The sequence below is a fragment of the Mercenaria mercenaria genome, chromosome 8 (assembly GCF_021730395.1).
Source record: "Mercenaria mercenaria strain notata chromosome 8, MADL_Memer_1, whole genome shotgun sequence".
NCBI lineage: Eukaryota > Metazoa > Mollusca > Bivalvia > Venerida > Veneridae > Mercenaria > Mercenaria mercenaria.
This window is the reverse complement of record NC_069368.1, coordinates 74,732,130-74,747,817: the sequence shown is the minus strand read 5'-3', so window position 1 is coordinate 74,747,817 and position 15,688 is coordinate 74,732,130. Positions and strand designations below refer to the sequence as shown.

The 15,688-nt window shown below is 35.4% G+C and overlaps 1 protein-coding gene across 2 annotated transcripts in view; it reads right to left on the bottom strand.

Moving 5' to 3' along the window:
- Positions 1 to 15,688, bottom strand: part of LOC123566055 (putative ankyrin repeat protein RF_0381) — a 50,392-nt gene that overhangs the window by 23,041 nt on the left and 11,663 nt on the right. For both annotated transcript variants that reach the window (XM_045359888.2, XM_053550204.1), the window contains exons 2-6: positions 12,846 to 13,013; positions 11,751 to 11,952; positions 8,731 to 8,828; positions 8,131 to 8,254; positions 2,927 to 3,127 (exon numbers count right to left, since the gene is read on the bottom strand). In XM_045359888.2, the coding sequence (XP_045215823.2) occupies positions 2,927 to 3,127; positions 8,131 to 8,254; positions 8,731 to 8,828; positions 11,751 to 11,952; positions 12,846 to 12,854 (634 nt within the window). In that variant the 5' untranslated portion in view covers positions 12,855 to 13,013. The remainder of the gene's footprint in view (positions 1 to 2,926; positions 3,128 to 8,130; positions 8,255 to 8,730; positions 8,829 to 11,750; positions 11,953 to 12,845; positions 13,014 to 15,688) is intronic.

The window sequence follows — 15,688 nt, the reverse complement described above, 5'->3', positions numbered from 1 at the left end:
GGTTTTGTACAAGAAGATTTTCAAAGTTTTCCCTATATAAGTCTATATAAACCATGTGACCCCCGGGGCGGGGCCATATTTGACCCTCGGGGGATAATTTGAATAATCTTGGTAGAGGACCACTAGATGATGCTACATACCAAATATCAAAGCCCTAGGCCATGTGGTTTTGTACAAGAAGATTTTCAAAGTTTTCCCTATATAAGTCTATATAAACCATGTGACCCCCTGGGGTGGGGCCATACTTGACCCTAGGGGGATAATTTGAACAATTTTGGTAGAGGACCATTAGATGATGCTACACACCAGATATCAAAGCCCTAGGCCCTGTGGTTTTGGACAAGAAGATTTTTAAAGTTTTTCCTTTCGGTTGCCATGGCAACCAGAGTTCTGCATGGAATTCAATTCTTTGAACAATTTTGAAAGGGGGCCACCTAAGGATCATTCCTGTGAAGTTTGGTGTAATTCTGCCCAGTTGTTTTCAAGAAGAAGATTTTTTTAGAAATTGTTGACGCACTAAGCATGACGCACAACGGACATCAAGCGGTCACAATAGCTCACCTTGTCACTTCGTGACAGGTGAGCTAAAAACAAAGTAGTGGTTTCGAAGCAGTTTTTATATATAAAACAAAACACATGTAAACTCCATGCAAACCAGGTTTTTTTCAACACAGACTGTTTTTAAAAAAGTTTAATTTTGTGTAAACAGTTCATTTTTTGTTATGACATTTTTGCATGAAGCCTTGTTTTCTGCAGGTTTTCGGAATGCACAAACACGGATAAAACATGCAGAAACAAGAAAATTCTCATAAGCATGCACAGTTATTGACAGAAAGCGTCCAATAAAAGTTCTATAATAAAATCAAATAAATAACACAGTTGTGAAGATTTGGTTTTTATCTTTACCATGAGTAAAATTAGTCAAGCTGCACTTAAATGTTTTTCCCATTTTGGGGTTTTGGTTCTGAACATCATCATTTTGTTTGAGTAACGATAAAACATTATGGTAAGATATGATGACATCACATCACATAGACAGTTTTGTGGAGCTTAAATGTAAAACAAAGGGCCATGAAGGCCCTGTATCGCTCATCTGACCTATTTACCTAAAGATCATAAAGATTAACATTCTGACCAGGTTTCATTAAGATATGCTCATAAATGTTGTCTCTAAAGTGTTAACTAGCTTTTCCTCTGATTTGACCCAGTGACCTAGTTTTTGACCCCACATGACCCAGATTCGAACTTGACCTAAAGATCATCAAGATTAACATTCTTACTAAGATTCATGAAGATACAGTCATAAATGTGGCCTCAGAGTGTTAACAAGCTTTTCCTTTGATTTGACCTAGTGACCTAGTTTTTGACCCCTACTGACCCAGATCTGAATCTGACCTATAGATCATCAAGATCAGCATTCTGACCAAGTTTCATTAAGATATGTTCATAAATGTGGCCTCTACAGTGTTAACTAGCTTTTCCTTTGATTTGACCTGGTGACCTAGTTTTTTATCCTACATAACCACGATTAAAATTGGACCTTGAGACCATCAAGATTAACATTCTGACCAAGTTTCATGAAGATACAGTCATAAATGTGGCCTCTACAGTGTTAACAAGCTTTTCCTTTGATTTGACATGGTGACCTAGTTTTTGACCCCAGATGATCCAATATCAAACTCATCCAATATTTTATTGAGGGTCACATTCTGACTAAGTTTCATTAAGATTGGGCCAAAATTGTGACCTCCAGGGTATTAACAAGCTTTTCCTTTGATTTAACCTAGTGACCTAGTTTTTGACCCCAGATGACCCAATATCGAACTCGTCCAAGATTTTATTGAGAGCAACATTCTGACCAAGTTTTATTAAGATTGGGCCAAAATTGTGCCCTCTAGAGTGTTAACAAGCTTTTCCTTTGATTTGACCTGGTGACCTAGTTTTTGATCCCAGATGACCAAATATCGAACTTGTCCAAAATTTTATTAAGAATAACATTCTGACCAAGTTTCATTAAGATTGGGCCAAAATCTAACCTCTAGACTGTTAACAAGCTTTTCCTTTGGTTTGACCTGGTGACCTAGTTTTTGACCCCAGATGATCCAATATTGAATTCATCCAAGATTTTATTATGGGTAACATTCTGACCAAGTTTCATAAAGATTGGGCCAAATTTGTGACCTCTAGAGTGTTAACAGTCAAATTGTTGACGACGGACGGACGACGGACGGACGACTGACGACGGTCACGGCGATCACAAAAGCTCACCTTTGAGCACTTCGTGCTCAGGTGTTTAAAAAACATGAGGCTAAGTAAAGTTTATGTTTTTTTCCTATCATTTAAATATTTGGCAGACATACAAATAATGAAAATAAATGTTTTTAGGCAAGAACAGCTGCAGCACATACATGTTTGTTTTGTGAAGCAACATTTGCAGAATCTTTCTGGCTGTGTTGGTGCTTTCATTTTGAGGACTTGTGCACAAACCAATCCTCAGACTGCAGATGCTGTTTGAGGATTGGTTGTTACACAAAACATAACAATGTGCATTAACCCCACATTGATTTAGGATTGTCTAAGTCTTACACATGCTGCTACCTTGATTTTTTACATGATGCTTGCTGTTCATCAGAAGGTATTTATCCTTTTAGTTGTTATTAGAATGAATCTTAACCTTTGCCCTGCTATATTTCTAAAATGGACTGGTCCATCATTCAATTTGGGCAGTACCACTTATTATTTGAAGGGGTGTTCACTGAAAATTTACTGACTGAATAGTGAACAGTTGAGACCATGATCAGCCAGCAGGCTGAATCTTGGTCTGCACTGGTGGCAAAGGCAGAATCACTTACCACTAACAGCCTAAAGCTTAAACAAAGGGAATGTATCCTTGTCTATGAATGTAGAATGTAAGATACACACTCACTCTCAAGTACAAGTCTGATCATGTCCATGTTAGGATCTCTGCTGAAACACAGCTGGTGAAGAACTGAAGTCCCTTTTGTGTCCATTAAGTCAAGCTGGGCACCAGCATCTATGAAAATTCTAGCAATGCTGTAGCTTCCATTTATCACTGACTCTAACAATGGAGTGCGGCCACTGGAAGACTGTACATCAATATTAGCTCCTGAAATAATAATGCTCTGCCCGTATAATAATTCTAAGTTGTCAGCACACAATGAAGCTCTCCACAAAAGATGAACATTTTGAAAGGTGGTTTAATTTCGAGTGTGGGATGTTTAGTTTGTGAGGAAAGGTTGAGAAAGGAACAATACTGAAATTCATAATAAAGTGAAAATAAGAAATATATCAAAGTAACCTATGAAATCTGTGTGTGGGCAGACACTAAGATACAATATCACAAAACACAAGAAACTGTAAGTAAATGCCAACAGAATAATATTGAAAAAGAAAAAGAAAAAAAAATCGGGCAAGTACAAAAAGGGACATAATTTCATCAAAATAAAATCAACAGTTATGAGACCTGTGTCATTCAGGTGGTATTACCATGATGGTCAGAAAATGTGTGAAGTGTTATCTAACTGTTACTGAGACATTAACTTGCACCGTACATGCGCCAATAAGCAGTTCTTAGACTATAATATTTTATCTAAATTTTACAATGAAAGCCTGGTATATTAGAATCGAAATAATTTACACCAAAACTGTGTGTGAACACTAACTATACACTCAGGCTGATATACGTTGTACGAAACAATTTCACTCAAGATGCACCCTCGTGGAATTATTACGCCCGATGTATATTCGCCAATCGTGTATGAATAATGTTCAAACACAGTTTTGGTGTATAAATAATGTTAAAACACGGTTTTGCTATAAATTATTTCTTAAACAAGAGGGTCATGATGACCCTGGATCGCTCACCTGAGAAATATGAGCTACATGTTTCAAATGTCAAACTGATGATTTTTAGAAACTTTTTGGAAGATTTCCCTATGTACAATCAAGTAAACCCTGGGGCTGAGTCAATTTGACCCTGGGGGGTCATGATTTCAACAAAGTTTGTAGAAGTCTACTAGGCAATGTTACATATCAAATATCTAAGATCTAGGCCTTCTGGTTTATTTTTAGCAAATTTATGAAATTTTTTGAAGTTTTCCCTATGTACAATCAAGTAACCCCTGAGGCTGGGTCAGTTTGATCGTGGGGGGTCAAGATTGAACAAATTTTGTAGGTCTACTAGGCAATGCTACATGTAAAATATTTTAGATCTAGGCCTTCTGGTTTATTTTTAGAAATTTTTGAAGATTTTCCTATGTAAAATCAAGTGACCCCTGGGGTGGGGTCAATTTTGACTCCGGTGGTCATGATTTGAATAAATTTTGTAGAGGTCCACTAGGCAATGCTACATGTCAAATATCTAAGCTCTAGGCCTTCTGGTTTATTTTTAAAAAAAAATTGAAGATTTTTCTATGTACAATCAAGTAACCCCATGGGGCAGGGTCAATTTGACCCCGGGGGTCATGATTTGAACAAATTTTGTAGGTCTACTAGGCAATGCTACATGTAAAATATTTTAGATCTAGGCCTTCTGGTTTATTTTTAGAAATTTTTGAAGATTTTCCTATGTAAAATCAAGTGACCCCTGGGGTGGGGTCAATTTTGACTCCGGTGGTCATGATTTGAATAAATTTTGTAGAGGTCCACTAGGCAATGCTACATGTCAAATATCTAAGCTCTAGGCATTCTGGTTTATTTTTAGCAAATTTTGAAGATTTCCCTATGTACAATCAAGTGACCCCTGGGGCTGAGTCAATTTGACCATGGGGGGGGTCAAGATTTGAAAAAAAAATGTAGAGGTCCACTAGGCAATGCTACATGTCAAATATCTAAGCTCTAGGCCTTCTGGTTTATTTTTAGAAATTTTTGAAGATTTTTCTATGTACAATCAAGTAACCCCATGGGGCGGGATCAACTTGCCCCCGGGGGTCATGATTTGAAAAGAATTTGTAGAAATCTACTAGGCAATGCTACATGTCAAACATCTAAGATCTAGGCCTTCTGGTTTATTTTTAGAAAATTTTTGAAGATTTTCCTATGTAAAATCAAGTGACCCCTGGGGCTGGGTCAATTTTGACCCCGGGGGTCATGATTTGAACAAATTTTGTAGAGGTCCACTAGGCAATGCTACATGTCAAATATCTAAGCCCTAGGCCTTCTGGTTTATTTTTTTTTTTAATTTAAAGATTTTCCTTTAGCAATCTATGTAAAATCAAGTGACCCCTGGGGCGGGGTCAATTTTGACCCCGGGGTCATGATTTGAACAAATTTAGTAGAGGTCCACTAAGCAATGCTACATGTCAAATATCTAAGCTCTAGGGCTTCTGGTTTTTGAGAAGAAGATTTTTTAAGATTTCCTAATATGTAAAATCACGTGACCCCTGGGGCGGGGTCAATTTTAAACCCTGGGGTCATGATTTGAACAAATCTGGTAGAGGTCCACTAGGCAATGCTTCACACCAAATATCTAAGCTCTAGGGCCTCTGGTTTTTGAGAAGAAGATTTTTGAAGTTTTTCCTTTCGGTTGCCATGGCAACCAGAGTTCTGCATGGAATTCAATTCTTTGAACATTTTTGTAGAGCTTCACCTAAGGAACATTCCTGTGAAGTTTGGATGAAATTGGCCAAGCGGTTTATGAGGAGATGTCGTTTAAAGTAAAAGTTTACGGATAACGGACAACGGATGCCGGACGGTGAGTGATCCTAATAGCTCACCCTGAGCCTTTGGCTCTGGTGAGCTAAAAAGGTAACAGAGCTGACCTGCTGCAACCTGTTAATCAAACTTGTCTATTATCCAATCTAATATCAATAACTGCACACATGCATACTTTTTCTGGCTGCCATTTTCCTTCAATATGCTGATTGTCAAAACTAGCAGATAAGTAATCATATACCTTCGTAATATTGTAAAAAAAACACTGTTTTTACTTATTATGGTTAAAGTGAGGTCAGTATAGTTTAGCAGGAGCTGAGCAATTTAAATTGTGTATGTAATAATACAGCCACTCATAAATATCCTGAATTATTTCTCTTGTTTGGGATTTCACTTGAGATTTCACTAAGTAAGACCAGATATATGACCTTTGACTTGCGTGTTGAATTGCTAAAAGATACTGGCTAACAGCTGGCAGGGGCAGAGGAATGGGAAGTGGGGTCCTGACCCTATGTGTCTGTGTGCATGTACAGATGCTGGAATAAGGTTTTACAGATCACTGTTATAAAATTGCAATATCTTGAATTTTTGAAATAAAAAAATAAATCACAAAAGCCTACATGTTCACTAAACATTATACATGTATTAGAGAGGTTGCAATTTTAGTACTAGCAAATTTTAGAACAGATTAGATTGGTCAGACTTGTGATTTGGGGGTAGGGGTAACATGATGTAGTATTACAAGAAAAATAATTTGATGATCCCGTAACTTTTTTATTTCAATTATCATCATGTTACTTTTTTTCTTCAAATTCTCAAATTTGGTTTTCTATAAGACAAGATTAAAGGGATCATTAATGAGCTGTGCCATGGGAAAACCAACATAGTGGGTTTGTGACCAACATGGATCCAGACCAGCCTGCACATCCCCGCAGTCTGGTCAGGATCCATGCTGTTCGCTAACGGTTTCTCCAATTGCAGTAGGCTTTAAAAGGGAACAGCATGGATCCTGACCAGACTGCGTGGATGCGCAGGCTGGTCTGGATCCATGCTGGCTGCAAACCCACTATGTTGGTTTTCTCATGGCATGGCTCATTAATTCAAACTTCATATTTATTGCTCTGTTGTCACTTTAATGTAAATATTGACTTATATGTTGAAATGATCTCCACCAATTTTATGCCACTTCAAAGAACTTTTATATGAAAATATACTCAATACTTGTTGACTGAAAAAAAAACAACAATTGATGTAAAAATATAAAATAAGGATTTAATGAAACCCAGACTTCAACCTTAACCCACAGTAAAATTCTGAAAAGGAGCTGTGCAATTAAAACATATTTTAAAGATGATGTGTTTGTTATCTAACTAGCATATAACCTGCCATGGCCGACTAGCACACAAGTCACCTCTCCAACATGAATGTCCTATGGCCTGACAATATTAATAATATCTGTCATGTGTTTACCAGTCAGATAGAAATATCCGTCCTGAGGGCACCTGCGCATTGGGCGGTAACGAGGCTTACCGAATTACTGCCAGTGCGCAGGTGGCCGAGGGACGGATATTTCCATCCAATTTGTAAACACATGACTGATATTTTTTCTTGCATATCATCTACATGTTAGCATTTTATTCTGGCAGATTATTTTTCTTGCATACCGTATTTTACAAATAACAGGTAGAAATATTTTCTTTGTAGCACTCTTTTTTATAGTAGAGCATGGGAAATTAACATTTGTAAGCAGAAGTGACATCATGATGTTTTGCGTTACGCATAATAACAAAGTTCCACTTAAGTTTTATTGTTTGTAGCGTAACGTTATGTTCTTATGGTGAACTAACGTATTTTGAATCGAGAAATATACTATAAGGAACGGAGAGAAACTATGAAGGTACCTGCTTTTTTCGTATTTTTACATAAACAGTATATTATCAGTGCATGAACCACTAGTTGTCATTAACAGCACAAAAGTCATCTGGCATGGGGGGTGCCAGATGGGTTTAGCCGGCATGGGTAAAATCATCGGAAACGCCAGTCCGGTGTGCAAGAAAAAATATTCAATTTACTAACATATTTATTAGGAATTATGCATACCATAAATGACTCTGCCCATTCAGATGTAATTGCTAAATTTCAAACTGTTTTGTTCTTAACCCTTACCCTGCTAAGTTTACATAATGAACTTGTCCACCTTTCAATTTGGACAGTATCATTAACTGTTAAAAGGGGTGCTTACCAAAAATATACTCACTGAATGGCAAACAGTGCAGATCTTGATCAGACTGCATGGATGTGCAGGCTGATCATGATCTACACTGGTCGCAAAGGCAGAATCAATCATGTCCAGCATGATAAGGGTTTACTTCTTTTAGCACATGCTCTTTCAACAGATCTACACTAGAATTGCTAAACCAGAGCCTGACTGCAATATTAAATATTTTCAATACAAACCTTTTAAGATGAGAAATTTTATCACAGAAATCCTGCAGGCAACAACAGCAAAATGGAGTGGGGTTCTCTGCTGCTCATCCAGAATATTAATATTAGCACCATGTTCTAACAACAACCTCAGCGCCTGCAAACAATGCCACAAATTCATTTTAAGGAGGTACAAAGGATTTACACAATAAAATGGCCAACACTTTTTAGGAAACTTAAAAAGATAATGACAGCTTGTAAGACACTGATGTCTAATATAATAGAAAATGTAAGATAACACTAGGAAATCTTACGTACAGTTATTTTAATCATTTCAAAATTAACACAGATACTGCCATTTTGCCATTTTGTGTATAAAGACACCAAGTATCAGGCCAACATCTTCAAAATTTTTTGAAATATTTCGGACACAGTTGCAATATGTATAATACTTTTCTTAATCATTTTATGTCTGAATCAAATCCATCAAGTAATAACATTAACCTGAATCTGAGCAAGTGGGATAGTACTCCATATACTTTATATAGTCGAGCTAAACATTATTTTTACATTTAACAAACCTCATAGTCTAGAAGACAGTTAACTTGGACATAACTTGTATCATAATTTTACCTCACATGTAGAATGTAAAGATGCCAAATGGAGAGCTGCATAATGTGAAGTCTGCACCCTGTGAGCCATTGCATTATTCTTCACTCTATAGGTACCACCTAAGTATATTAAAAACTTGATTAAACATAAAATAACCACACTTGTAAGTAATAGAAAGAGCATTGAAACTCGAGGGTAAACGATTTGTACGAGGGGGCGTAGCCCCCGAGTATAAATCGTTTACCCGAGAGTTTGAATGTTCTTTCTGTTTTGTATCATAGCCTGCCATATATGGCAGTTGTAGGCGTTCCACATTGCCATATACAGCAGTTCAGTGAGTACTAAAATCCTTGCTTTACAAATGTGTAAAGCCCAGGTAAAATAAACCAATGCTAGAGCAGAAAATCAATAAAATACACTTCGCAGTCTACTGTTTCAGACACGCAGGCATACTTTTCTTTCCAACAGTGCGATAACTAGCGTGCGGGTATTAAATACCTGCACACTTTTAGTTACCGCACTCTGTACTCGGAGTATACGAATTACCTGCACCAAATTTGTTAAGAAAAAACACCGAGCTATGATACAATATACAAAAGGAACATTTTTGAGCAAAACATAATTATAGTTATATGACAGAGCAAGATTATAAACAAAAGACCTAAATATGTCTAAGTAGCCTACCTGAGCACAGAATGATAAGGTGACACTGGAGGTAAAATTTCTTTGCTGAAAACTATAGAAATCATGTTTATCTTTTTACCCCTCTGACAGTTCCAAATTTGACCTATGGTACTTGATTGTAGGCAAGTAATATTTAGCCAATATTATAATACTAAATGGTCACTTCCTACACTGTCCTCAAGGAATTTTGTAAGCTTTCTTGTGTAAGTCTTCATAAAACGCTAGAACCTAACTTAACAAAAACTGATATGAGGTTCTCTAGCAAATGCTACATTAAAAGCTACCTAATACTGCACTTTGGAGAATAAAGTTTAAAAACTTTTCTTCATGTAAGTCTTTGGGAAAACAGTTGACTGTGTGGCTGCCTAAAACTTGGCCCAAGAGGACCCAGCCTGAATACAACTGTTACGGAACCACGGTGACATTAGCAAATGGTACAGTAATCCATCTCATTCTTTAAGGCTTCAACTTTTAGAGAAAAATATTTTTTTTTTGCTTTTGTCCTTACATAACTATGTCAAAGTTTGCTCCTGTAGCAGACACAAGTATTGCCCTAAATAAATAAATTAATAAACTGAGTCGGGGATCACAACAAATTGCTTTATGTAGAATATTTATGATCACAGTCCAATTATCAGTCTTTTTGTGGTCAGTATATTTGGCCGCCATTTTTGGAGCTGAAATTTGGCCCAATAACCCCTCTTCAAAAAGTATACTTACATTAAAGGACATTCTTTTTTTACACACTTGTTATCATGTTTATAAGAGGGTATTGATCATTATATATAATTAAATATCTAGTCAGCATAATGTAGTTTTCTTGTTTTGTTTTTGTCTTTGGAATGTCATAAATAACCTCTAAGCTTTTCACTTTTGGAGAAAGTAAATCAAATCTGAAAAAAAGACCCTTGTTGCTAAGGTAATAATTCTAATAATCTTCATATCCTTTAGATGGCTATCCATAAAAGAAACTGAATTTTCAATGCAAGTGGGATGAATCAAGACTAAATCATGAAATAATCTCATATTTCTGATGTTCTACAACAAACCAAAATTATGAAATATCCATGCCTAACTTAAGTGGCAGTTTTTCAATTGTGACTCTACTGAGATTCCATGAATGTACAGAAACACTTTTGAATTAAAAAAAAAGAACAATTTCTATGACATTTCATTTCTCACTCTAGACTGAAGTTAGTTGAAAATAATCTACAGGTAGCCTCATGCATATACTTTGTTAATGAACAGCTGAAACCAAGTCACTAATTTTAAAACTATCTACTAAAGTCTTGTGCATGCATTTGACCTTAGCTCTTTCAATGAACCTGTATTTATAAGCTTAGCTCTTCCATATACAAATGTACCTGTATTTATGACCTTAGCTGTTTAAAATAGCAGTATTTTCCTAAGCTCTTTCCAGTGCTTGTATTTATTACCTAAGCTCTTTCATATGCTTGTATCTGTTACCTAAGCTCTTTCATATGCTTGTATTTATTACCTAAGCTCTTTCACGTGCTTGTATTTATTACCTTAGCTCTTTCATGTGCTTGTATTTATTACCTTAGCTCTTTCATATGCCTGTATTTATGACCTTAGCTGTTTAAAATAGCAGTATTTTCCTAAGCTCTTTCATATGCTTGTATTTATTACCTAAGTTCTTTCATGTGCCTGTATTTATTACCTAAGCTCTTTCATGTGCCTGTATTTATTACCTTAGCTCTTTCATGTGCCTGTATTTATTACCTTAGGTCTTTCATGTGCCTGTATTTATTACCTTAGCTCTTTCATGTGCCTGTATTTATGACCTTAGCTCTTTCACGTGCCTGTATTTATTACCTAAGCTCTTTCATGTGCCTGTATTTATTACCTTAGCTCTTTCATGTGCCTGTATTTATGACCTACACACTTTCATATGCCTATATTTATGATCTTAGGTCTTACATGTGCCTGTATTCATAACCTTAGCTTTTTCATGTGCATGTATTTATGACAGCTCTTTCATGTGCCTGTATGTATGACCGTAACTCTGTAATGACCTTAGCTCTTTCATGTACTTGTATTTATTTATGGCCTTAACTCATGTGTCTTCTTCCACTTCTTTAATTATTACCTATAGCTTTTTCATGAGCTTATGTTTAATAATGTCCTTATTCTTCCATGTGCCTGCATATAATTACGACCACTCATATTTAATTATAGCCTTGGTTCTTTCATGTGTCTACATTCAATTCTGGCCAAGCCCTTACAAAATACATATGCCTTACATCTATTCCTTACCTTTGTGCTAACTACACCCATGTGTATACCTAAGAGACAGTATACACACTTAAGTTAAACATATTTATAAATATAGTTACCTCCAAATTTTTCATTTAAATCAATGCCTTGCCGTAACTGCCGATCCACCATGTCATTATCTCCATAACGTATGGCTGAAAATATAGTTGGTTCACCTTCTGGAATCAGAACTTCAAGGAAAGGGTCATTCATTTTAACCTGTGTCTCATCCATATCTTGAATTTCTTCTTCTTTAGCACATGCCTCCATAGCTCTACTTCTCTGCAAAAACAAATCTTATGAAACTTCTACTTCTGAGTGAAAAAAAACAACAACAAATAAACTTCCTATACCTGAAACATTGTTCACTTCCATAAAAAAAAGTAAGTAGTTTTAAAGATATCCAATGGCTATCTTTCACTAAAATATTTTATATTTAAATATCTACTTCGAATGTATAAAATCTTCATCAAATACATTTAACTTTAGTAAATATATAAATAAGGTAAAGTCTATGTAGAGCTATATTCATAATTAAATGTCATGCAGTAACAGTAGATTTTTTTTCTAAAAAAACTTGCAGTTTTTAGTGGTAGGTAACACATTTACACTTTGTTGAGCCAAATATGTATACAGTGTGTACTGTGTACTATTTTTAACCTAATGCATAGTACTGTTAATACATATAAACTTGTAAATTTTAAGTTTACATAAACTATATGTAGTATTTACTCATGTTTTGCATCTACCTTACCTTAAAAATTAACGTTAGGGATCAAAAACTTAATTCCCTAACACACTTTCAAATAAGAAGATATACCTGACACTCACACTGAGAAAGTTAACCAAAGAAGTGAAAAGAGTTACTGAATATTTGTAAAGTCACATGCCATGTTATGTCTATCATTTCAAGCATCTCAAAACTCTTTACATCAATGTGATCACAGTTTTTGCTTTTGTTTCTACAGAGATACTTTGCAAATGTTAATACTGAAGTCAGTTTAAGACCTTGTGACTGGTATCTTTAAGCATTCCTCTTTTTTCTTCTATCCTAAAAAGTCAAAATAAATGAGTAAATCGAGTCTGGAAATGCAAGTGAAAGCTTTGATCTTCATGAAACATTAACAATATAATAATTATACATCATTAAAAATTTAAAATATAATACTAAATACCTTAAACATACAACTTCTTGGCTTGATTTTTCACAAAAACTGATCAGTTTGAGTCACTCAGCAATTCCAAGTTTCTACAGGAACAGTTCCCCAAACTACCATATACTTTGTATAATAAACTAACTGTGACCTGTATTGACCTCACTTTAGAGCTTTCCCTTCTTTAACCTGAAATCAAATTGACATACACAAACGTTAATGAAACAATAGAGTATAACATAATACAAGAGGGCTACAAAAGGTTATGAATTCAAATGCTCACCTGAACCCTCACCTGAACCGTGATCTTTTGACCTAAAATATATGTCATGACGCACTCATCAATAAATACGGTGACTTTTTTATTTTTCAAAACAACCTGTGGCTTTTTGAAGGGGAAAATATAGCGCGATAAATCCCAACAAGAGGAAAAACCAAATCATTGGATTTTAATGACAACAGGCAAAGCATCTATTTGCAAGAACTTAAACATAGTTAGTGTGACATAATTATCAGTTCATAATAGCTGGGCGAGCTGTGAATTTGAAGCAACATGGAAGTACTTGTGTAATTAGGGTTGAAAAATATATAAACGCCAACTTTCATAAAATTATGTTAAAATTTTTCTATATTTACTTTTAGCAGCCCCTATTTAACAAGAGCTGTCCGTAAGACAGCCAAGCTCGACTATTCGAAATATTGTCCCAGAAGCAGGAAAATATTACCCAAAAAGGTTAAATATCAAAAGAGTTGTAAGTTCAAAAGGGGGAATAATTTGACCAAAATGCATATCAGTTAATATGGGACTTGCTGCTATCAACTAGTTTTATAACCCCGAAGGCACATGTGAAGTTTCAATTCAATATCTGCATTAGTTTTGGAGACAGAAACTTGCATGTAAAACTTTAACCAGAATTTTCAAAGTTCAAAAGGGGGCATAATTTGCCCAAAATACATGCCAGAGTTATGGAACTTGATCCAGTGAGGTTGGTAATTGATCTAGAAAAAGAAAAAATAAGTTTCAAATCTATATGCCTTTTAGAAATAGCTGTATGTACTTGTACGCAAAACTTTAACCAGAATTTGCTAAGTCCAAAAGGGGGCATAATTTGGCCAAAATGAAGGTCAGAGTTATGGGACTTACTGCTATCAACTAGTTTTATAACCCCGAAGACACATGTGAAGTTTCAAATCAATATCTGCATTAGTTTTGGAGATAATAACTTGCATGTAAAACTTTAACCAAAATTTTCTAAGTTTAAAAGGGGGCATAATTTGCTCAAAAAACATGTCAAAGTTATGGGTCTTGACCCAGTGAGGTTGGTAATTGATCTAGAAAAAGAAAAAGTAAGTTTCAAATCTATATGCCTTTTAGAAATAGCTGTATGTACTTGCACATAAAACTTTAACCAGAATTTTCTAAGTCCAAAAAGGGGGCATAATTTGCCCCAAATGAAGTCAGAGTTATGGGACTTGCTGCTATCAACTAGTTTTATAACCCCGAAGACACATGTGAAGTTTCAAATCAATATCTGCATTAGTTTTGGAGATAGTAACTTGCATGTAAAACTTTAACCAAAATTTTCTAAGTCCAAAAGGGGGCATAATTTGCTCAAAATACATGTCAGAGTTATGGGACTTGACCCAGAGAGGTTGGTAATTGACCTAGAAAAAGAAAAAATAAGTTTCAAAGCTATATGCCTTTAATTGATGGCTGTATGTACTTGAATGCAAAAACTTAACCAAGGTGTGACGCCGATGCCGACGCCAGGGTGAGTAGAATAGCTAGACTATTCTTCGAATAGTCGAGCTAAAAATCGGCTAATCAGAGCAATTTGCATAAATCTGAAAGAGATTTATACAACAATGATGTGAAAGATAAAGTTTGGTGATGATCCATCAAGTGGTTCATGAGTTGTTTAAAGGTTTTTTTGTCTATTTTTTGCACTGGTGGCCCTTAAAAGGGACCAGACATATTAAACCACCTGAACAAAACTCACCCCCTATAAATGACTGATCACACTCATTGCACGGAAATTCACTTGACCAAGTCACAAAACTGGTGAATAATATGTCAAATTTATTTGCAATCCAATAATTCATGTTCCTTTCTGAAATATGCATACTCCATAAATATATGTAAATAAGATGTTGCATAGCTGTTGCATTTTTGAAAGAATATGCTTTTTATCTAAACAGTAAACAAGTGTGTGTGTTCGGGTTTAACGTCTTTTTCAACAATTTGACAGTAAACAAGGATGCCAGAATGTCACAATATACGTCACAGCAAATTTCTTTACTCTAGCACCTGTATTTGCAAATGGAATTTTAATTTTGTGGTTGTTTAGTAATCATTGTAAGTCTTTTGTTTTTCTAAGTCTACCAAAAAACTCTTTACCAGGTAGAGATACCTTAAAATACACCTAAAATTGGAAAGTAACATCTATGTTGTACCACAGAAAAGTGGTCTTGCTTTTTCCCTACGGTCAATTATAAATGTTACAATATAAGTTATTTATAGTAACAACTAAGGGAAGTTAATCTTCCACACAAAAATCTTTACCAGGTAGAGATTGGTCAAAATACACCTCAAAATTGGATGTAGCATGCATGTTGTACTACAGAAAAGTGGTCTCGATTTTTCCCTACGACTAGTAATAATAAAGTTACAATATAAGCTATTTATAGTAACAACGAAGGGAAGTAATTCTAAAGAAGGGAACTGCGCATGACACTTCATCTGATGATAGTGTATAATTGTGTCAAATTACATCAAAATCCCTCCATGCATGAAGAAGAAATGCTTCGGACAGTCATTCTTGTATCTGACCTTTGGCCTCTAAGTGTGACCTTGACCTTAGACC